The 18,934-nt window shown below is 42.5% G+C and overlaps 1 protein-coding gene across 1 annotated transcript in view; it reads left to right on the forward strand.

Annotated features, from left to right (window-relative positions):
• The window catches only part of NTRK2 (neurotrophic receptor tyrosine kinase 2), a gene marked incomplete at both ends in the record, with an annotated part of 199,766 nt that overhangs the window by 158,465 nt on the left and 22,367 nt on the right, over positions 1-18,934 (forward strand). The window contains one exon of the mRNA XM_084278353.1: positions 1,657-1,891. Coding sequence (XP_084134479.1) covers positions 1,657-1,891 — 235 coding nt within the window. The remainder of the gene's footprint in view (positions 1-1,656; positions 1,892-18,934) is intronic.

Genomic DNA, 18,934 nt, shown 5'->3' on the forward strand with positions numbered 1-18,934 from the left:
CTCTGCCGTGGATCAGGAGAGAGCTGCAGTTTCCTGAGATGCCTTCCCAGGACTTTTTCAGGACACTGAATTTCTGTTAGAAGGTGGCCAAATCACAGCTGATATGAAGTAATTTCTTATTTCAAAAGACATGCTTATTCTTTGATTTGTTTTGATTGGCCTTTTCATACCTCCTAACTCTGATTTTGAATTACTGTACCTAAACGTAGTTTAGCAGACAGCGTATTTCCTACTTCAGGTCTTCTCCTTTCTAAATTATTAATCAGCCCTTGTCTTGAGAGCACGAAATGATTGTGCTGGGACAAGCTGTTAAACCGAGGCCGGGATTTGTCATTCCCCTCACATGTGCTGCAGCTTGTGCCGCAGAGCAGAGGTTAGCGGGCTGTACGGCCAGCCTGCATTTCTTACCCTGCAGCGCCACCAAAGGCTGCCGGGGAAAAATTATGCCGAAATTTTACCCAAAATGAGCCTTGCTGTCTGCGTGCGGCCAAAGGCACTTTCAGATCTAGAACTGAAGCCTCGGAAGTCGTGCCTGTCCTATCCCTGCTCTGGCTAGTGGAGTCTGATGGGAATCTGAAGCATCAGTCAGTGAAGCTGGCTGTGGAACACCTCATTTACAGCCAGCACCAAGACGACTAGCAAGGTGGATCGAGCGTTAAGAGTGATCCAGAAATTCAATTGGAGACAGATCATGTCCTCAAGGAAGCCAGCAAAACATCACGAGTTGTCTAATTTAGCGACTCAGAGCTTCGTGTCCAAGAGCAGTCATTAAAAACAAATAATCAATGCAATGAAAAGGTGCAGTGCTTTTCCACAGGAATTTGCCTGTAAGCCTTGGCTGATTATTTAATATCCTCCCATTTATTTCCCCCGATCCACACCAGTTGAATGGCTTCCTGCATGTGCCCAGTGTTAGGGAGCTTCTTTGCCTGCTGCCAGGTGCAGTCCTAGCAATGCTACACACCCTCCTTCGTTTCTTTCTCACATCTGTCACTTCACTCATGAGGTTCTTCCCTTGGGGCAATTTTAATACCATATTTCTAATAGGTAGTGTCAGGCTCGATCTCACAAATTTTGATTAATTCACAACTTTTTTCAAACTCCTGTGCCCTTTCCCTAGGGACAAATTAAGGCCTCACCTCTAAAGGTGATTCTCTGAAACTCCTCTTTGTAGGAAGGAAGGACCTTTGAGAGAAAATAAAAGTCAGGTCTAGAGTATTCTTTAAAAAAAAATAAAAATTGAGGAGGGAAGAGGAGAGGCGGTGTCTTAGAAAGAACAGACTTTAGGAATGGAACAAAAACCACTTCTGAAAACCCCAGATAATGGAATGCATGGAAAAGAATACTCAGGATATTATAAGGTGTATCAAATGAGGAATGATTGCCAGATTACCTCCTTAATTGGATAAGGATTAGCTAGTAATACTTACTATAACCTCTTGTGTGTGGGAATGTTTGCATCTGTACCTTCAAGATACTTGGATGTTACACATGTATACCAGAGCTATCAGAGCTAGTTGAGTAGCACATGAATTCATAGCCCTTTTTGTTACTGTATTTGAGTGAGTCGGTGATATGGTTTTAGGCTCTCTAATGCCTTTCACTACTCCAGTTGACAAATGGTCCATCACATAATCAGCCTGTACTTTGGTGCAGGGCACATGGACCAGATGCAGTACTGATGGCAGAAGGCAACCGTCCTGCTGAGCTGACCCAATCCCAGATGCTTCACATTGCCCAGCAGATTGCATCTGGAATGGTTTACCTGGCGTCACAACACTTCGTGCATCGGGATCTTGCTACCCGGAACTGCCTGGTTGGTGAGAACCTGCTGGTGAAGATCGGGGATTTTGGGATGTCTAGAGATGTATACAGCACAGACTACTACAGGGTAAGTGAACTGCTGTAGTTCTTGTTTGGTCATCTTACCTTACTGGTGTGACTGATCCTGCTTTTACACTCAATGCTCTGTCAGGTAATGTAGAGGGTGGCATGTGGAGAACCTGGTTTTGAATTACGAGGTCTTGCAAAATTTGGAGAGAGTTAATGAGAGTAAAATCAGCGTGTCCTGTATGTGTTAGCTTTTTTTTTTAATAATAAGTCTCAGAAAGATCTTTTTCTCTGGGCAGATATATTGCATGTTAGCTTGGTTTTAGTGAAGACGTAGCAGCAGCAGGAAGAGTGGGTAATCAAATTTGGCCCAACATTTTGAAGTTCCTAAAATATATGCCTATATATTGCTATGACAAATGGAAATTGTAACTTTTGGGTATTGTATAATGTTTCAGTATACTGGCGAAGGTGTAAGCACTGTATGGCAGCACTGGGCCAGCTATTTTACTCAGGAAGAGCCCAGGTGAGACACTGTTACGTACTCATCACCTGAAAGGCTGTCCCTCAGTTTTTCCTGCCGTAAACTAGGTCTTTAATCCTGCTGCTTACAATTGAAGAGGTTTTTTTGTGGTGGGTAAGAGTAGCCCATCACACTTCTTCATTCTGCCCCAAGCCATTTTACCTGAGCTTGGTTGCCATAAAACCTCTGAATTTAGCAAAGGGCTTCCAGAGCTGTTAGGATAAACCAGACTGTGAGCATTAATTACTGTGGTTGATGTTGTCTTTGTATTATGTGGCAAGTCATGTAGTTAACAGCATTTGCTGTTTGGTACCATGTTTGTAATTTCCTGGTTGGAACTGAAACTGACAGGTGTTTGTGACTTGGGGAAGGCGATCCTTGGCCAAGCTCTAAGTTTATAAACCCTAGAGTTTATCTTTTAGCATAAGCAACTCAGCAGGTTTAAGCACATTTTCTGTGTCTGCCTCTCACATGACTTGTTCCCAGTGAATTTCTCCTAGATAAAATGAAGGCCTCTTCTTCCTTAGCCTTCCAGTTTGGGCTACTGTGTTCATGAAGGAGAATGTCACCTCAGCGCCAGCATTTGTGGGATGCCTGGCAAGATGCTGCCTCTACAGCTAGCTGAGGCTGGACAGGGCAGAAGAAACTACACACAAGGATTATTGTGGAGTGTTGTTTTCATTAACAGCTGAGAAGTAACAGTATCCTCTGTTCTTTGTCTCTTATTTCAAAGGCAGACCTAGTATTTAGTAAACATACAAGCCAGATTCTTTTTTTTTTTTTTTTGGAAACTTGGCACTTCAAGCTATTTGGTCAATGTAAAACAAGCATGACTGCTCTTGAGAACTTGGAAAAATATGCAGAATGGTAATAGAATGGTAATAACTGCTTCTGTTTGTGTTTGTGAGGACACTGATGAGCACCAAAGCACAGGGTTTCCTGGTTCTGCATCTGTACTGTTAGCAATATTTGTTGGGACTGGATGTGTTTACTAGGTTTTTCATTACACTTAAGAATGAATGTCCATGCTTAACAGTAAGTGTTTGCAAAGGCCTTGACTGTCAGAGGCAGTGTTTTTGAACAGTAAATGCTCTGCTTAGTTTTGGAAAAAAATGGCAACTCCCTGCTGCAGAAAAACTACCTGCTAAAATGTAATAGAATGGGCTTCCTGGTGATGACTGAGACCTGGTACAGGTGTGTGGAAATGACTCTGGCATCATCTTACCTGCTCATGTACCTCTGGTTTTAATGCTTGAGTCTTACGCATGAGCATTCAAGCAAAGCCTCTACCCAATGAAGCACAAACTTAGAACGAGACCCATAACCTAGAGAAAGAAGGGGTTCATCAGGGGAAATTCTGGGTAAGCTGCATAGTTAGTTCTTGGGTTCTCAATGTCTCTTACACGGAATCATACTCTTCTTTCCTTCTTCTCTCCCTCTCCATCACTGTTGGGGTTTTTTTGGTTTTTTGTTTTGTTTTGTTTTTGAGGCCAAGGGAAGACCTGTGGGTACCGGGGTATATCAAAGAGGAAGAAAGAGGGAGTAGTGTGAAGGAGATGCAAAGATGGATGTGAGAGAGGGAATGAATAAAGCAGGAAAGGTAAGGGTAGAGATGTGATAGTAAAAGGCACAAGTGTGAATGGAGAAAGAGGTAGACAAATGCCAGGGGGGATGAATGAAGATGTAAAATAGCAAGGCTCCATCCAAATCAACGGTGCAAGCTTGCAGCATGATCGATGGGTGTGGAACTGAAACTTGGAGAGTCACTTGTTCTTCACAGTGTGAAACACAAGAAGGGCCATTTCTTTGGCCTCTGATGTTCTAGCAGGCTTCTAGCTGATGCAGAGGAGAGACAGAGCCACAGCCTGCCATGCCACCAGATTTCACAGTGATGAAAGTTGAAAGTTACAGTTGAGCCTGTGAGGCTTTGGGCTGCCCTGCCTGGGCCATTTGCAGGCTGGGCAGAAGCTGTGAAGGCTGTGATGACTTTCGAGACAGTTGCCTGGAGAATTATATCCATGGCAGGCTTGAGTAATGAAACTGTCAGCGATGGCACTGGAATGGCACTGACCTACCATACCTAGCTGCTTATAGTAGGCTAAGTAAGTCCTTTTCACTGCTCAGGCTTAATCACATACGTAGAAGCCATTCTTACCCAACCTTGACAGCTCTATCTGATGCTTCTTGGAAGGATTTACACAGCTCCAAAAAGACTTTGCAAGACGTGGTTCAGCATTTGTATTTATTAATACACAGGAATATTTTTTTTTTTGGGGGGGGGGGGATCCTACCACCCTGTCAGGATGTTAGATTTGTCCAAGATGATTATTTATAGCTTCCTTCTGTAAGATAAGGATGATCCCCAATCCTGGTTCACTGTTAGACAGTTAATGACATTTTGTATTGAATCAACTCGGTTGTTAAGAGATGCTTCAGGGAAGACGGGGAGAGAGATAACCTTTGGGGTGGGAATACTTGTGATGCATGTCCCCGATTGCACAAGCTTTCCTTTTGCTCCTCCATTCTTTTTCCTTTTTCATAAGGCAGGAATCCTGTGGGTGAGGGGGAGCTCTGGTATACAAGCTAAAGTTCACTGTCACAGCACTAGTTTTCAATAGTCAGACCAGATGAGCCTCGGGACATGAAGAAATGGCAGTGGCTTTTCTTACCCTGCACTCTGTCCACCCCAGGCCAAACTAAAACAACTGTCAGGTAATTAGTGTGGTCTGTATGCCAGACAGCTCTAGCTACTCTCTGCTGCACTGCAGTTCTTGTAGCACAGTGGATCATTTCATAAAGTTATTTACTTGCAGAGCTTAGGTCTCAGGTTCATTAGAGGCTTTTATTTGTTTTGTTGATGTCTGTTTTTTGTTGTTTGGACTCCCAACCCCCACAGGTCAGGGTTTCCCATCTTTCCCTCTGATACCCAAGTAGTGTGACTCAGCAGCAGCTTTCAGTGGCTTAAAGTATTGACACTGAATCATGGAAACAACTACTTTGCTAATATTTTTTTTTACACTCAGTTTATCAGCCTATTTAAGCTTCCAGTGCAGGCTTGCAAGAGGTTGCTCAGTACTTGGTTTTAAAATGCTTTTATCATAAGAAAAAAGCTTTTTAAAAAAACTAATAAAGGAGGTCATCTTATCCCAGTACTTGGAAAATCTTAACAAGGATATGCTCTAAATATCCAGCCTGGTCAGCCAACTACAGGCTTGAGCCAAGATTTTGGATGAAACTGTGATCTCACCGGAGTAAGCAAGAACTTTGCCATTAACTTCATTAGGACCAGAATTTCACCCTTCCACATTTTCATATTTGTCCAGTGCAGGACAGAGACTCTGTTTCTGATTTAAATTTATGGAGCTCGGTTGTGTAATCCCTATTTAGCTATTGTATAACTTACTTGCTTTTATGCAACAGCACAAGGAACAGTGGGAAAAATAAGGAGTCCTTTTCTCCATTTGTACAAACTGTGCAAAGATCTGTCAAAAGACTAGGGCTATTAGTGAGGTTTCCATCTTCCTTCAGGTCTAACTTGCCCCAGAGGAACAGGGAGCAGACACAAAGGAGTTTTCTCCGTTCCTGGCACAGATGAGGCAGAGGAACCCAAGAGAATGTGTTGCAGTATAAGGTCCAGTGGCCTAATTCCTCTTCAAAATCTTCTGTGTGCTTTGTACCACGTGTTGCTAGAGAGACCACAGCATGTAGGATTGGAAGAAGCAACATAGGTTACAGAGCCCAATTCCAGTCTGCCAGGGGAAAAAGGAGGAGCTGTCAGGGATATCAGTAGGGAGGTAAAGCCCCTAAAGAGAAATAACATTTGGCAAAAATTCCTGAGAGATCTTAGGAAATCTGTCACACCTGAAGCACAATGGGACCTGACCGCAAGCCCCATCAGTCTGTCTCGGTGAGAATTACCTTCTGAGCTACCAAACCCTAAGTGCCTGAGCCAGCTGCACCAGCCTGTGGCATTACTGGGGTTTGGTGGTGCCCCTCAGAGCACACCTGGTCCTGTCGCCTGTCCTCAGCGCTCCTGGCAGCTTGCATAGAGAGGCGGACCCAGAGCCAGACCACAGGGCTGAGGGCAGGGGGGAGCAAAAGCGCAGGCAGCCAGCACACGTCCTGAAGAAAGACTTCGGTGAAATAAACGAACAAACAAATACGGAGCAGCCTGCAGAACACTGACAGGGTGCCTCTCACACGCCACGGAGGTATACCACCAAATTGGACAGCATCAGTCTTGTGTCTCTGAGGCTCGAATTCCTGACTCCTGCATCACTCCTGTCCTGTCACGCGGCCCCTCCCGTCGGAGTGGATGTTGCAGGGCCCAGCTGCCAGGGCTTTCCCTGGAAGGCAGCTCCACAGCCTCCCTGCTCTAACGTCTGCAATTTTTCTCTTTTATGAACAATCTGAATTAACTCGTGACCAACGTACACCCACTTGATCACATTCTTCTCATTCTGTCCTCTCATTTACATCCTGAGTGGATTCAGAAGAAGCACTCCTGTCCCCTCCCAGACTGTTGCAGAGGGTTAGGGAAGGCACACCGTCAGGAGAAAAGGTTCTTTATTTTTCTTCTTCTTCTTACAGTAGACTTCTTCCATAACTTTCGGTATGTAAACCAGCAGTTTCGGTGTCTCCATCTGGTACAGACCTCACTAGGTCTGTAAGCAGTGTTTTCCAAAGGAGATTTTGCCCATTCTTGGATCAGAGGTGCTTCCCAGACTCTAATGAAAATGCACTGCACAGTACCTCCTAGGCTCACATAGCCTGTGTCATTGGCACACAGTCACTGTATTGTCAAACAGTGCCCTGGGCCACTCTCATCTTCCACTCCTTCCAAATGAGGAACATCCCCCTTTTTTTGAAGTTTTTTTTGTTTCAGTCCCTCAGTGAATGACTTTGCAGTTCATGCTGGCACATTTTGTACCTCTAGTGGCTGAGAAAGACTGTTGTCTCTCTCTTATTTTTAGCCTACTTGGGGGCTGCTTTTTAAAAAAAAAAATAAATTAGAATTCAGCTCTTGTCTGATTAGGTGGTGAGTAAAGAGCTAAAGAAACAGGATCACGGTACCAAGTAAGTAAACAGCCGAGGGAGTGAGAAAGATTTGTAAGGAAGTTTCCTAGATTTTTGTGGCTTTATTTCTTAGCATTTTGCTTCTTGATCGCTTCTATTTAGTGTTAACGTTGAGTATATCGAGAAAGGATGTCTTTTTAAAACATAGAGTTCCCATGCGTTTTCAGTTAAGGCGTGAGAAGTTATTACACTTAGCCTCCCAGGAAGACTTCCAGAAAAACTAAGGATTACACAATTTGTTATTCCAGGCCAGTTTTAAAAATACCCAGCTTTTGGATCTTCTCCCTACATAGAAAGGTCAAAAAACCCTTTTGAGAAACCATTTTGACACTTGGGAGTATTACAGTCCTCAGCAAACAGTCCCAGTTCCGAACTCTGCTGTTGCTTAGCAAAGCCAGAGCGGCAGTTTGAAGGCAGCGAAACAGCATTAGTATCAAAGCAGTGAAATGGCAAAGAGCATCTTGCCCACTGGGCACAGTCCTTCCTTTGTGTGTGAGCCTAATATCGTAGGGTGCTGTATTTCTGGCAACTGCATAATAAGGCTTTCTGGTGACTGTGTGAAACACTTGCTAAAATACAGTGCTCGTAACATAATCACCAGAGAGTGATCTCGCTTAAGCTATTTCCAGTACCAAATGCCTATTTGCAAAGAGAATTAATGCATGACAGCAAGGGGCTAAAAAAAGAAAAGCCTGGTTTATCATTATTTGGGCTGTAACTAGCCAGGCGAGCACCAGGATACAAATGTTTACAGTAAGGAACAAGTGTCTGTCTGTTCTGAAAGGGCAATAGCAGCAAACACCTGCAGGTCTCAGCTGTCACTACAGAGATGAGTACCTGTGTGGGGGAGTTTGGAGGAGGCTGCACTAAAGAAAACAAGAAAGAGTTACTGAGAAGTCAAGCAGCTTGTCAAGGCATCCTCGTAGGTGTGTGTATTGAATTGTCACAGTTTGAAGGCACAGTTTGAAGGCTTTTTATTAGCTGCTATTTTTGCATCCATTGCTCAAAAGGAAATTATCTGCTTCCCTACATGGACTTCTCGGCTCTCCTCCTCCGTCAGAAGCTCATTGCATCATGTGTAGTGCTGGGGAGGACAGAGGGTTCCAGCAGCCCCGGAGGACGTGCACAGATGATTTCATGTGACTGGAAACAATACAGGAAATAATGGGCCTGCTAGAGACATGTACATCTGAACTCACCGCTTCAAAGGCAGTGCAGTAACTCTGAACTTAAAGTAACATAATTGCAAGCAGAATTAGGCCTAACGATTTCAGAGGGCTTTTAGGAGCTTCCTCAAGGTCACCACAATGTCAGCAATTTAGAAACTTGCGTGCACCAGGACGTGCCGTTAACCCGATGATGGAGGGCCAGCAGCACAGTTTGATGCCTGCTACTACTTGCCTATGCCAGGGTGTACTCTGCTGTGTGCAGGAAGCATGCTTTTCCCCCAGTGCTTACTTGGACATCCCTGACAGCTAGTGTTTTGGCTGGAATTGCTGTTTGCTAACCTGCTCAGTGCTCAGAGGTCAAATTCATCTTTGTCTCAAGCAAGCACTGTTCCAACTTTTTTAGAATGGCTATAGATGTAGTCACTTCGCAAGTGAAGTTTTCTCATCATCTTCACACCAGGATCATTGGTTTTGCTTATATTTTTGTTTACATCAGTTTTGACTCTACATAGAACCTATGAGAAGAGTCCAAGAAAGTTTTCCAGATTAGTACTAGGAGAAGGAATATCTCATGTCCAGCATGTATAGCGTGCTGCATTTAACAGTGAGTTCTTGATAAACAACATCTTGCAGGGTTAATGAGAAGATGATTATATAGCAAGGGAGATTTTAAACTGGGAGGTTGTGGCGTACTTTGTTTTGCCATATTTAAGCCCACTCTTAAATGAAATGTGGAAGTGGGAAGCCAGCACTGTGGCTCCTGGAGCACATTAATCTTCAGTCTGTGAGATCAAAGAACGTAGAGAGGGCGGACACATAAAAGCATAATGACTAGGTTGGAAAAGGGAGCTACTTAAAGGGCCAACTAGAGCAGAGTGACCTTTCTTCTGTCACCAGTTACTTGATTACCCATTGAATTCGGATGTCTAATTACTCGTTTGTAAATCCACCTCCACTAGGTTTACACCAGTGTGGTTCTCATGCAGGACGTCAAGAAATGGGTTTATCTTGAGAAAATAAGTTCAGCCAGGAAGCAGCACCTAGAAATATGTACCAGCAAATACAGAAATCCTGTTGGACCACGCTGTAGCTAAAAGCTCTGAATGCACGTCAATCAAATCATAAGTGTTTGGAAATTTGCAAATGGAAAATTTTCCCTTTTTTTTGCTTCTGTTAAAAGCTTTGAAAATTCACTGTTTGGTCCAATTTTGGTTATGAAACAGATATTACGGTTTCCAAATGGATGGAAATTTTGGGGTTACCATCCCTTTTTTTTTTTTTTTTTTGCATTTTAATGGTGGTGTTTCCAGCAGGGTAACTCCTGCCATATGCAGTTGGTAAGAGCCCCTGGATCCATATGCACACCTATAGAATAGCAGGAAGTTTACACAGTCAGCATCAGCGGTGGCTGACACAGGCTTTTCTGTTGAGGGGCTTTTAGCACAGATGTTCATTAACTTTAAAAATCCTTTTAAAATTATATATACAAAAGTGAATCATTCTCAAAAATAACCACACATATGGATATAAATTGCAGGAAAGCAATGATTCACACATTGAAATTAGCTTTACGAACTGCAATTTGGAGAGCTTTGCAGAACTCTGATCAAAATCGGCGCATCCATTAAGTAGCAGCACAGCCCCACAAAGCCATTTTTGTATGTGCTGACAGGATCTGACCACTCTTTAGATGTTTAGCACATGAGGACCATGTCCACAATCCCAACACTGAACACAAGTTGCTGGATTGCAGTTGGAATATTGATGGAGTCTTCTCCCATTGACTTTACTAGAGTCAGTGTTTTGTCCAAGGCTTTAGAAAGTGAAAGGTTTACAGGAAACATTTTCTAGAGAAAACAGAAATGGCAAGAGAAACGATGACGTGATTTCTGTAGGTTTTCTTCCTGGTCCAGGTCCTTGCGCAGACCATCGATGCCACCTTTGAGAGAGATGCTGTACTGTAGTGCTACAGATTGTCACTTTTGGCAGGAAATCTGCAAAGCAAATTACATAATTCCGAAGGTTAGCAGCTGAGGGTGTTGCCTCTGTGATGTGTGATGCGCACAGTGTGAGGAAAAGATGCTGTGAGAACAAAATCAGAAAGAGATCTCTGGGAGCAGTGAACACAGTCAAAAACTGGAGCAGCAACACCTGGTTGTTGCAGAGCAGTGGTGCACCTTGTGGGACCACACCACCGGTGGTTGGAACAACACAGAAAGTCCACCCAGAGGGAGCAGGACAAAACAGGAGCTCTCCTTTGAGGACTGGTCACAGAATCAGCTCCCAGCAGAGTCTTCGCAGCCTTCTTATGCAAAGGTTTTCTTATGCAAATAGCCTCTCTCCTTGCAATAAGGAAAGCAGTTGCTAGGCAGGTTTCTTAATATGTATTTTTTTCCTGGGCCCTAAGAACAACGGGCACTCTTTTGGCTCACAGTACTCAGGAAGCAACTGACTGTGAAGTGCTATGTGTAACAGAAGGGATCAAGATGACAAGAGGCCAGCTTCAGCCAGTAATACAGCAGAGGCTAACAAATCCAGCTCTGTAGACTGGTGCACGCACAGCAAAGATCTGCTGGTGGTGAGTGGAAATGGGGAGCAAGCAGGTCATGTAGATCTTCACTGCTCTGTGGGTCCTTTGTCTGTCTGGTGGGGCATGTGGCCAGCCAGGCAGCTTGAATGTCACCACTTCAATATGGAGGGGAAGTCGTTAGCAAAGACCTGAGTCAATTTGAGCCTGTTGGCATCAGTGACCAAGAATATGGACATGCTTTAGGTTATCTATGCAATTGTGATGCATATGCCCTTGTTAAGCCACTTCAATATCAGGCATCATTAAGTTTTTGACAGGTTGTCAATAGCAGCTCTCCAAGCTTCTCTGAAGGCGAGGACCCCAGAACTGACACGATTTCAAATCTTGCTGGATCAGGAACTTTGTAGTTAGACTTCAGAGATAACTTGGCCTTGCATTAATCAAGTCTTGAATAAAATGGAGCCAAAGCACTTACAAAATGGTGTCAAGCTTCTAGCTGTGGCCTGACTTTAGGAAGTGATGAAGGCCTGGTTTAAGATGAGTGAGGGAATATGCACCTGGTATCAAGGATGGATTAAAAAAATTAGAAAAGATCATGGTGACTCAAATGTCTCTGTCTCCATCAGTCAGGTAAACAAATCTGCCATGAGTGGGAAGTAACTTCATTCTCCCCAGTGTACTGAAATGCTTTCAAGAAACATACCTAGCCTGATGCCCTTGAATTTACTTTGAGAAGTTACTATGTATTTGGCCCTTAACAGTATGCTGGCAGAGCTGCTGTTCGGCCCTTGAGATTTGGAAGGGCCTGCATTAAAACTGATATACAATCAGTTCCTATGTCTCTTCTCCAGTTATCTCAGCTAGGGCTTAACATTGCAATAGTGATGTCTCGAGTGTTTGGGTTGAGAGCAGTCAGAACCTCAGATAGATGTACCAACCCTGACAGGTGATGCAAATGTAGCTTCAAAACCACTCTCTTGTTTAGTCTTATATATTTTGTCTGTTGTCAAGCTATTCCCCAATGCATGTTTAAGTTGGTCAAAGTTTAACATGCTGAGTAGATAAACATTAGTTTAAAGCCTACCGAAGCATAACTCTGCTCGTTACATCTTCTGTCTTTGCTGATCAATGTGCTTACCTTTTACATTGTGTTTTAACTCTTGATTTGATCTAGAATAATCATGTCTTTAATTTGCTGTGACAGTTTTTTCCTTTGTGATGATTATGAGGTAAGACTGCGTGAGTTTGGTTCTGTTTGCAGGGCTGCATTCCCACATATATTATGTGACCAGAAACTCTGCAAATATCAGTTGAAACTGATCTGAAAGGGTAGCAAGACATACTGAAATCAGAATGCTTTTTGATGTTAATTTTACTTCAGGGGAGTTTGCCTAAGCCACTTTGTTTAGAGTCATGAAGAACAGTAACGTGGTAGACCCCAGGTTAGAGAGGCAGCTAATGAGTGGTTAGCAAAGATTTTTCAAGAACCTTTTTTCAAGAATCTGTATTCTTGCTGATATAGACGAGACCAAACCATTTTCAGCAATGTTACAGAAAACACCTGTGATGCCATTTTTTTCCACACCAGGAGTGCTAGAGAATGATTAGGTCTAGCTGTTAAAAGAAGTCATTCATTTAATCAACTTCCCTACAAACTAACTCAGAAGAACAACTTAAATTCTTACACTTAAACAAATGCTGGATTCTGTAAATTGTCTTTTCTATCCTGGGCCCTTTTTCTAAGGGCAAAAATTGTGGACAAGAGCTGTAACATGGCAAGATGTGTGTAATCAGGAGTCTAAAGAACTAGTGAAGCAAAAGGCCATCTCAGAAACAGCTGCATAAGCACTGGCGTGATTGAGAGTGCAAGTGGGAATTTTTTCTGTGTAAGAAGTCTGGAAAAGCCCTTTCCGCAGGAGCAATGCAGAGCACAAAGAAGCCCAACTATATTCAAGGAAGAGTTGGACACACATTGGAAGAAACTTAAGTGATAGTCATGCGTAGTGCTTGGACTCTACTTCAGTCCTCTGTCCACATAGCTCTGTTCAAACTTTTCTCCACAGTTGTTGAGGCAGTGAACATTTTCAATGTCATTTCGGTTACTCACATAATTGCAGGCTTAGAAGCTGTGGCTTTAAGGAAGAGCTAAAGGGCAAGACTTTTGATAATGGTGTAAAAAAATCACAAATTTATATCTATAAAAAAACCACAAGCCTTTGTAATAAAGGAGTACACAGCGAAAATACAACAGATTAAAAAACACTTGGAGATAAAAGAGCCTTGAGGTACTTAAAAGCAAAAAATACTATTTTTTTTCCTGTTGCTATTGAAAATTAGTATGATCTAATCAATTAGCCTATACAATTGTTATAGAAGACAGAAAGACACTGGTACATACGGAAAAACTGAAAACATGTCTAGCTTCCAGAGCATTGAGCACACTGGCATTGATATCGCTGAGGACAGGTTTTTTACCTTTATCCTTATTAATTGTGAATTTTTAATAGCTTTACATCTGTTTTCTCTTCTGTGATCACTGCTGCATCTAAAGGGTGGGAAAAAAAATTACATCAGCCTGTGATCCAATCCTTGCATGCCACACCATGAAGCAAAGGAATGTTTTTCTGAAAATGTAAGTGGGTTATTTTATAACTGATATGTAAATTGTGACACAGGCTGAGTCTCACTTAGGAGATTATTTTATAACATCATTTAGCCCATTTCAAGGTGTGTGTGTGTGAAGGGAGTCGTTCAAATTATTTTATGACCCGAAAGGTTATGTTGCTGTAAATCTGTCTTTAATGGCGTAGACAGAAAGGGAGAAATCTTACCACGACAAGGAAATCAATCTGATTTCCTCTCCCTTTTTCATTTTCATTTTCTTTTGTTGGTGATAGGATTTTGGGAAGATGAAGAACGGTTCATTAAATTTATTGCCAGTTATTCTTTGATAGCATGTCGATGTTGCGATTTTTTTCACTGCCAGTATAAATATGAAGGGGCAAAAAAAGAAGAAGAGGCAACATGAATGACAGTCATGATGATTACGAATAATTTGTCCTAATGTTTTTGTCATCTACCTTCCTCATACTGCCTCAGCCCAATTCTGCAAAATAAAAATGTGATGTTATCTAGAGAACATAGGTTCTCTCCAGATTGATTTACCAGATGCCTGTCACCACCAAGTCACTTTGAAAAGCTAACTGATCGGCAGAGGGTTGGGTTTTTTTTCAAGTTACTGCTCTGCATGCAGTCCTTTTGCAGCTGATTATGCTGCCAATGTTATTTTCTGACAGCGAGATTTAGTGCAGCATAGCTGGCTGGCAGTATCCTTGTAGGAGATTTTTCTTGCTCGTGAGCTAAGCGAAGGGCAGGGTCCTGCATTCTTGGCAGCCTGTCATATGCATGAGCTGTTTGTTTTTTGGATTCAGCAAGCAGAGTTTTAAATCATCTTTAGCAAAACAAGACACAGGGAAAAAAGAGAGATCAAAATAGAGCTGAATATTTCATGTCATAATTTTGGCAGCACGTCTCATCTTGTCTTCTACATTGAAAGCACCAATGAAAAAGGGAATTTTTCAGTTTTCAGTTGAGTGACTTTTCCATGCTCCTTGAGAATCCTGACATATTCTAGGACTGGTCTCTCATGCCGTAACAGCCATTTTTTAGAGAAAAGAATTTAGTGTTGAGTCCTTGTGTGGGAAAAGCATAAGCACATTAAAATAAAGCTCAATGCCAATACACAGTGTGTGGAATGTGCCCCTCAGCAGAAAGCTGATGGATACTACTTGGTTCTGCAAAATAAAGCTCATATATTGTTTAAGATATAGAGGCCCAATATCGCTGCTTTCTGCAGAGGGGAATGCTGTTGGAAGCGATGGAGAGATCCATCTTGCACAGCTCCTACCTGTTTGCATGGGCACACGCAGTTGGGATTTTTTTACATCAATCAGCTTGGAGAAACATACAGTTTTGACCAACAAATGTTTCCATGGCAGTTTGGAGAGGGACTAAATGGTGGGTTTGGAGCTGAGCCAGCTTGTACATGCCTACATATTATGCAATATTAACCTTCTCATTTTCTGCCCCGATCAGCTTTAGTTAGTAGAATAAAGCACCAAATAGAAAAGGAGGCAACTGAAGGCTGCGTTGTGTACTACGCACAGTAAGAAACCATTCAAATACAGCTTTAAGCACAGCTAAAATGCCATAAACTAGGAAATACAAAGGAATTTCATGGAGAGGTTTATACAGGTCCACTGTACAACATGCAACTGAAGGCATGTCTAGTCTGCAGGCACTGATAGCTCTAAAAATGTGACATGAGCTTGATGCAAACTGCTAAACTATTCAGAAGCAGGGTGAATGCTCCATTTCTGGGGCATACACTTCTCTGCCTGTACTACTCAGGAAGTCCAAGCTAGCTGCTTCGGAGGTAGCTTGTGTTTATATGTTGTCAGTCATGTGATTAGGGGTATGGAAAACAGCATTATGTTAATTACTAAACTCAGGGGGAGGGGGGCAGAAAGTAGGTAATGCTTCTTTCCTTTCTCTGCCTTTTAATCTGTCAGAATTTTACAACATCTTCATAGATTTCTTTAAGAGAAAAAGCAGCAAAAATAGAAAACAAAAAAGGAACTGATTCGGATCTGTTTTGCCTTCAGATTACATGAAGTAGGCAACTACTCTGCACCTGTATTAAGTAAAGCTTACTGGGGTAATGATGGCTTTAAAACTCCCTGGGATTCTCAGAACTCCTATCTTTGGAATAATTGTGACCTCAAAATTTGGGAGTACCTGTTTTCTACCATACTTCTGCTGTAGAAGGGTAGTAGAGGGTCAACTCTGAGAAGCAGAGAACTAGTTGTTAGGATCAGCTTAACTATAGTGGATTTTATTTAAGTAAATGTGCAGAAAGTAGTTGGCAATTGTGTTTTTAAACCACAGGAGAAGATGGGGAGAAACAGGTTGCAGAGCTGTCTGATTTAATTTCACAAAGGACACTGGGAGTAAGCAAAAAACGCAGAGGAAGGAAAGGTAACGGACAAAGAGGGATACTCTGCTAAGGGCCAAAAAAGAATATTTAAACAAACAAGAGAAGCCCCCTCAGCTGTTAATGAGGAGGAAATTTTCCCCACACAATGTGTGGGAAGGAGACTTAGTTTGGCCTGGAAGCAAGATTAATTTTTAACATCGTGCCTTGAAAGGGCAGTGGTGAAGATACAAAGTAGGTAATGGGACTGGAAAAATGAAGGCTAAAACCTGGAACAGACATAGAGAAGAGATCTTTGGACAATATAGGACGTGAACAACCTGGTTTATGATGGGAAACAAAGAGTGTAGCAAACTCTTTAAGCAGCATAAGGACCAAGGAAAAGGTCCTGCTCTCCTGCTGGTTTCAACAGCTAATTCCTGCATCATCCACTTTTCTGCACCAGCACGGATGTCTCTGCAGCCACTGAACAAGCTGTATTGATGAATCAATCCAGCTGGAAAACAAGCATTTGTTTTTTACCTGGAAGTGAGGAGGACATAATGTGTCTCCAAACTCAAGTACAGTAGCAGGGCATTTCTGCTTAAAGTCTTTGCTGAAGAAAAGAGTAATAAAAAAACCCAGACACATCAAGGGAGGAACAATACTATTTAAACTAAAGGACAATGTTTCCATAAGAACAAATGAGTACAATCTGGCAATGAAAGAATTTAAGCAAGAAGGGACTAGAAGGAGTTTTTTAACCATCAGAGGAATGAGATTCTTGGCCAGCCTATGAACTGCAATGAAAACTGACTTGTTTTAAGGTGGTGCTGTATAATTTATGAGAGAATTACATGATGTAGGTGAACTATGTGGTAGCAAGAGAACTGGAGGACTCAGTGTATCACAATTCTTAGCTCTACCTTGAGGCACATAAAGAACCAAAACTACTGATTGTGTCAGAAGTATTTTGTTCAGTGTTAACATGAGTAGCAGGTTGTCTGGATCAGTTTACCACATCTTTAGTTTGCACAGAATATTCAGAGTTATGAGCATTTGTTAAAGACAGCTTAGTGTGTCAGATTTTTCATGACAAGGAAAAGGTTTTGGAGACCAAATATTTCTTACTTATGAAAATACTTGGCAGTAGCTCTGCAACTCACACTTGTAACTTCTTAGCTTCTCTCACTCTTTATGAAACCATTTTTTAATGACCCTTGCTGGTTCACCAAGGTGGAAGTTACCCCTTCGGTCAAAAAGCTACAGCTTTGCATGCTAAATAGTAACAGAATGGGGGCTTCTATGCTGAATCACGCCAGCTTCTCACTGGAGTTTAATCTATAGCAGATTCATCACATGTATTATTCTGTAGTATATGCCCTGCTCCATTCTTCCACAGAGAGCATGAAGCCATTACAACTGGTTGGAGATCCCCAGTATAATGGTGAAGGGAGCAGCAGTCCAACACCCATATGGCAAAGAGGACACATACATAGCAGTCTTCCTGAGTCTTGAGTGGTGGAGCAGGAGAAATGGTCAAAGGCTAATTTTCTTACGGGATATTGTAGCAGAGGATGTAATAAGGCAAACCTGTACCTGTTACTCTCAGAAGGTGAATGGTATTTTTGTCTCACTCCACCTCTCCCCACAACACCTAGAATAAAAGAGGATAGTGTTAGAAAGGGTCCAGTGGAAGTTACCTTAAAGTTCACTCTGTGTTTCATTATTTCTTCTGTTGCTGAGGCTTTGATGAGGTTGAATAACACTGGGATCGCTTGGTGATTTCCAGAAGATATCTGGGCACGCTGTTCTGGTCTTCGTCTTCATTGCAAGCATTGGGAGCCTTGAGTAGCAGGAAATCAAGTCCCAGGAAATCAAGTAGCAGGATCAAATCCCAGAGAGTATCTTTCTGCAGCTGTAATTTTAATTATATAGGATGATCCTCTGCCTTTTACAGAACAACTACTCAGAATTTAAAAGGAGTCTGGAGACTTCTGGGGACAGGCAGGTTAAATTACAGTTATTACCAGGCAGCTATTTCAAGATTACTACCCTCTGAATAGCAAATCCCCCACCCCTGTGAAACACAAACAAAACAAAAAGTTTATTTGTCCTTCCAGAATCCTGGCATTCAACTCAAAACTTGCAATTTCCAGCCTGTCACCTGAACACTTTCTTCTACATTGTAGAAAAAGACCCGATCATTACAGTTTCCAGTATGTCATACTAAGGTTCTGAAACTAAAAGACACAGATACTCATTTGCTTTCAGTAGGTTTTGATATGTAAATGCTAAAATTGGTTCTTTCACATGGATGGAAGAACAGGGGGGTGTGCATACCTAAATCCGTACATTGTTGTTTTCATGGGGGTGGTTTGCCAAACACTTCACAATATAAAAGGCGCACCCAGAAGGATCCAGGGCTGGGATCCCACACCAGTACCTGGAGAAACATGGGCTGTGTTCCTTCCTACCACATTTCTCCCATTGTATTCCTACCAAGGCAGAGTATCCTCCTGCTGGGCACCCCAGAAGTGTGGTGAGCATCTGTTCTTTAAGTCAGCAAAGAGGTAACAGGTTTGCTGCAACCGTTACGCCAAGGCTTGGTCCGTGCGCTGACCCAATCCGCGCTCTTCTAGCACAGCAGTTCAGGGACGGCGTAGTTCATCTGGGAGATGAGGAACTGGGTGTCTGTGCTGCAGTTTGAACCTTCCACTGCCAGATCCTGTTACTGACACACTGTGAGAAACTGTTAGGCTGGCGTGAAGTCAGATGGTGAAGGAGTCAGACAGGCGGCCATACACTGAGGGACTGAGGTGAAGAAGGACTGT

Source organism: Gallinula chloropus (assembly GCF_964237585.1).
Source record: "Gallinula chloropus genome assembly, chromosome: Z".
In the NCBI taxonomy this organism is placed as follows: Eukaryota; Metazoa; Chordata; class Aves; order Gruiformes; family Rallidae; genus Gallinula; species Gallinula chloropus.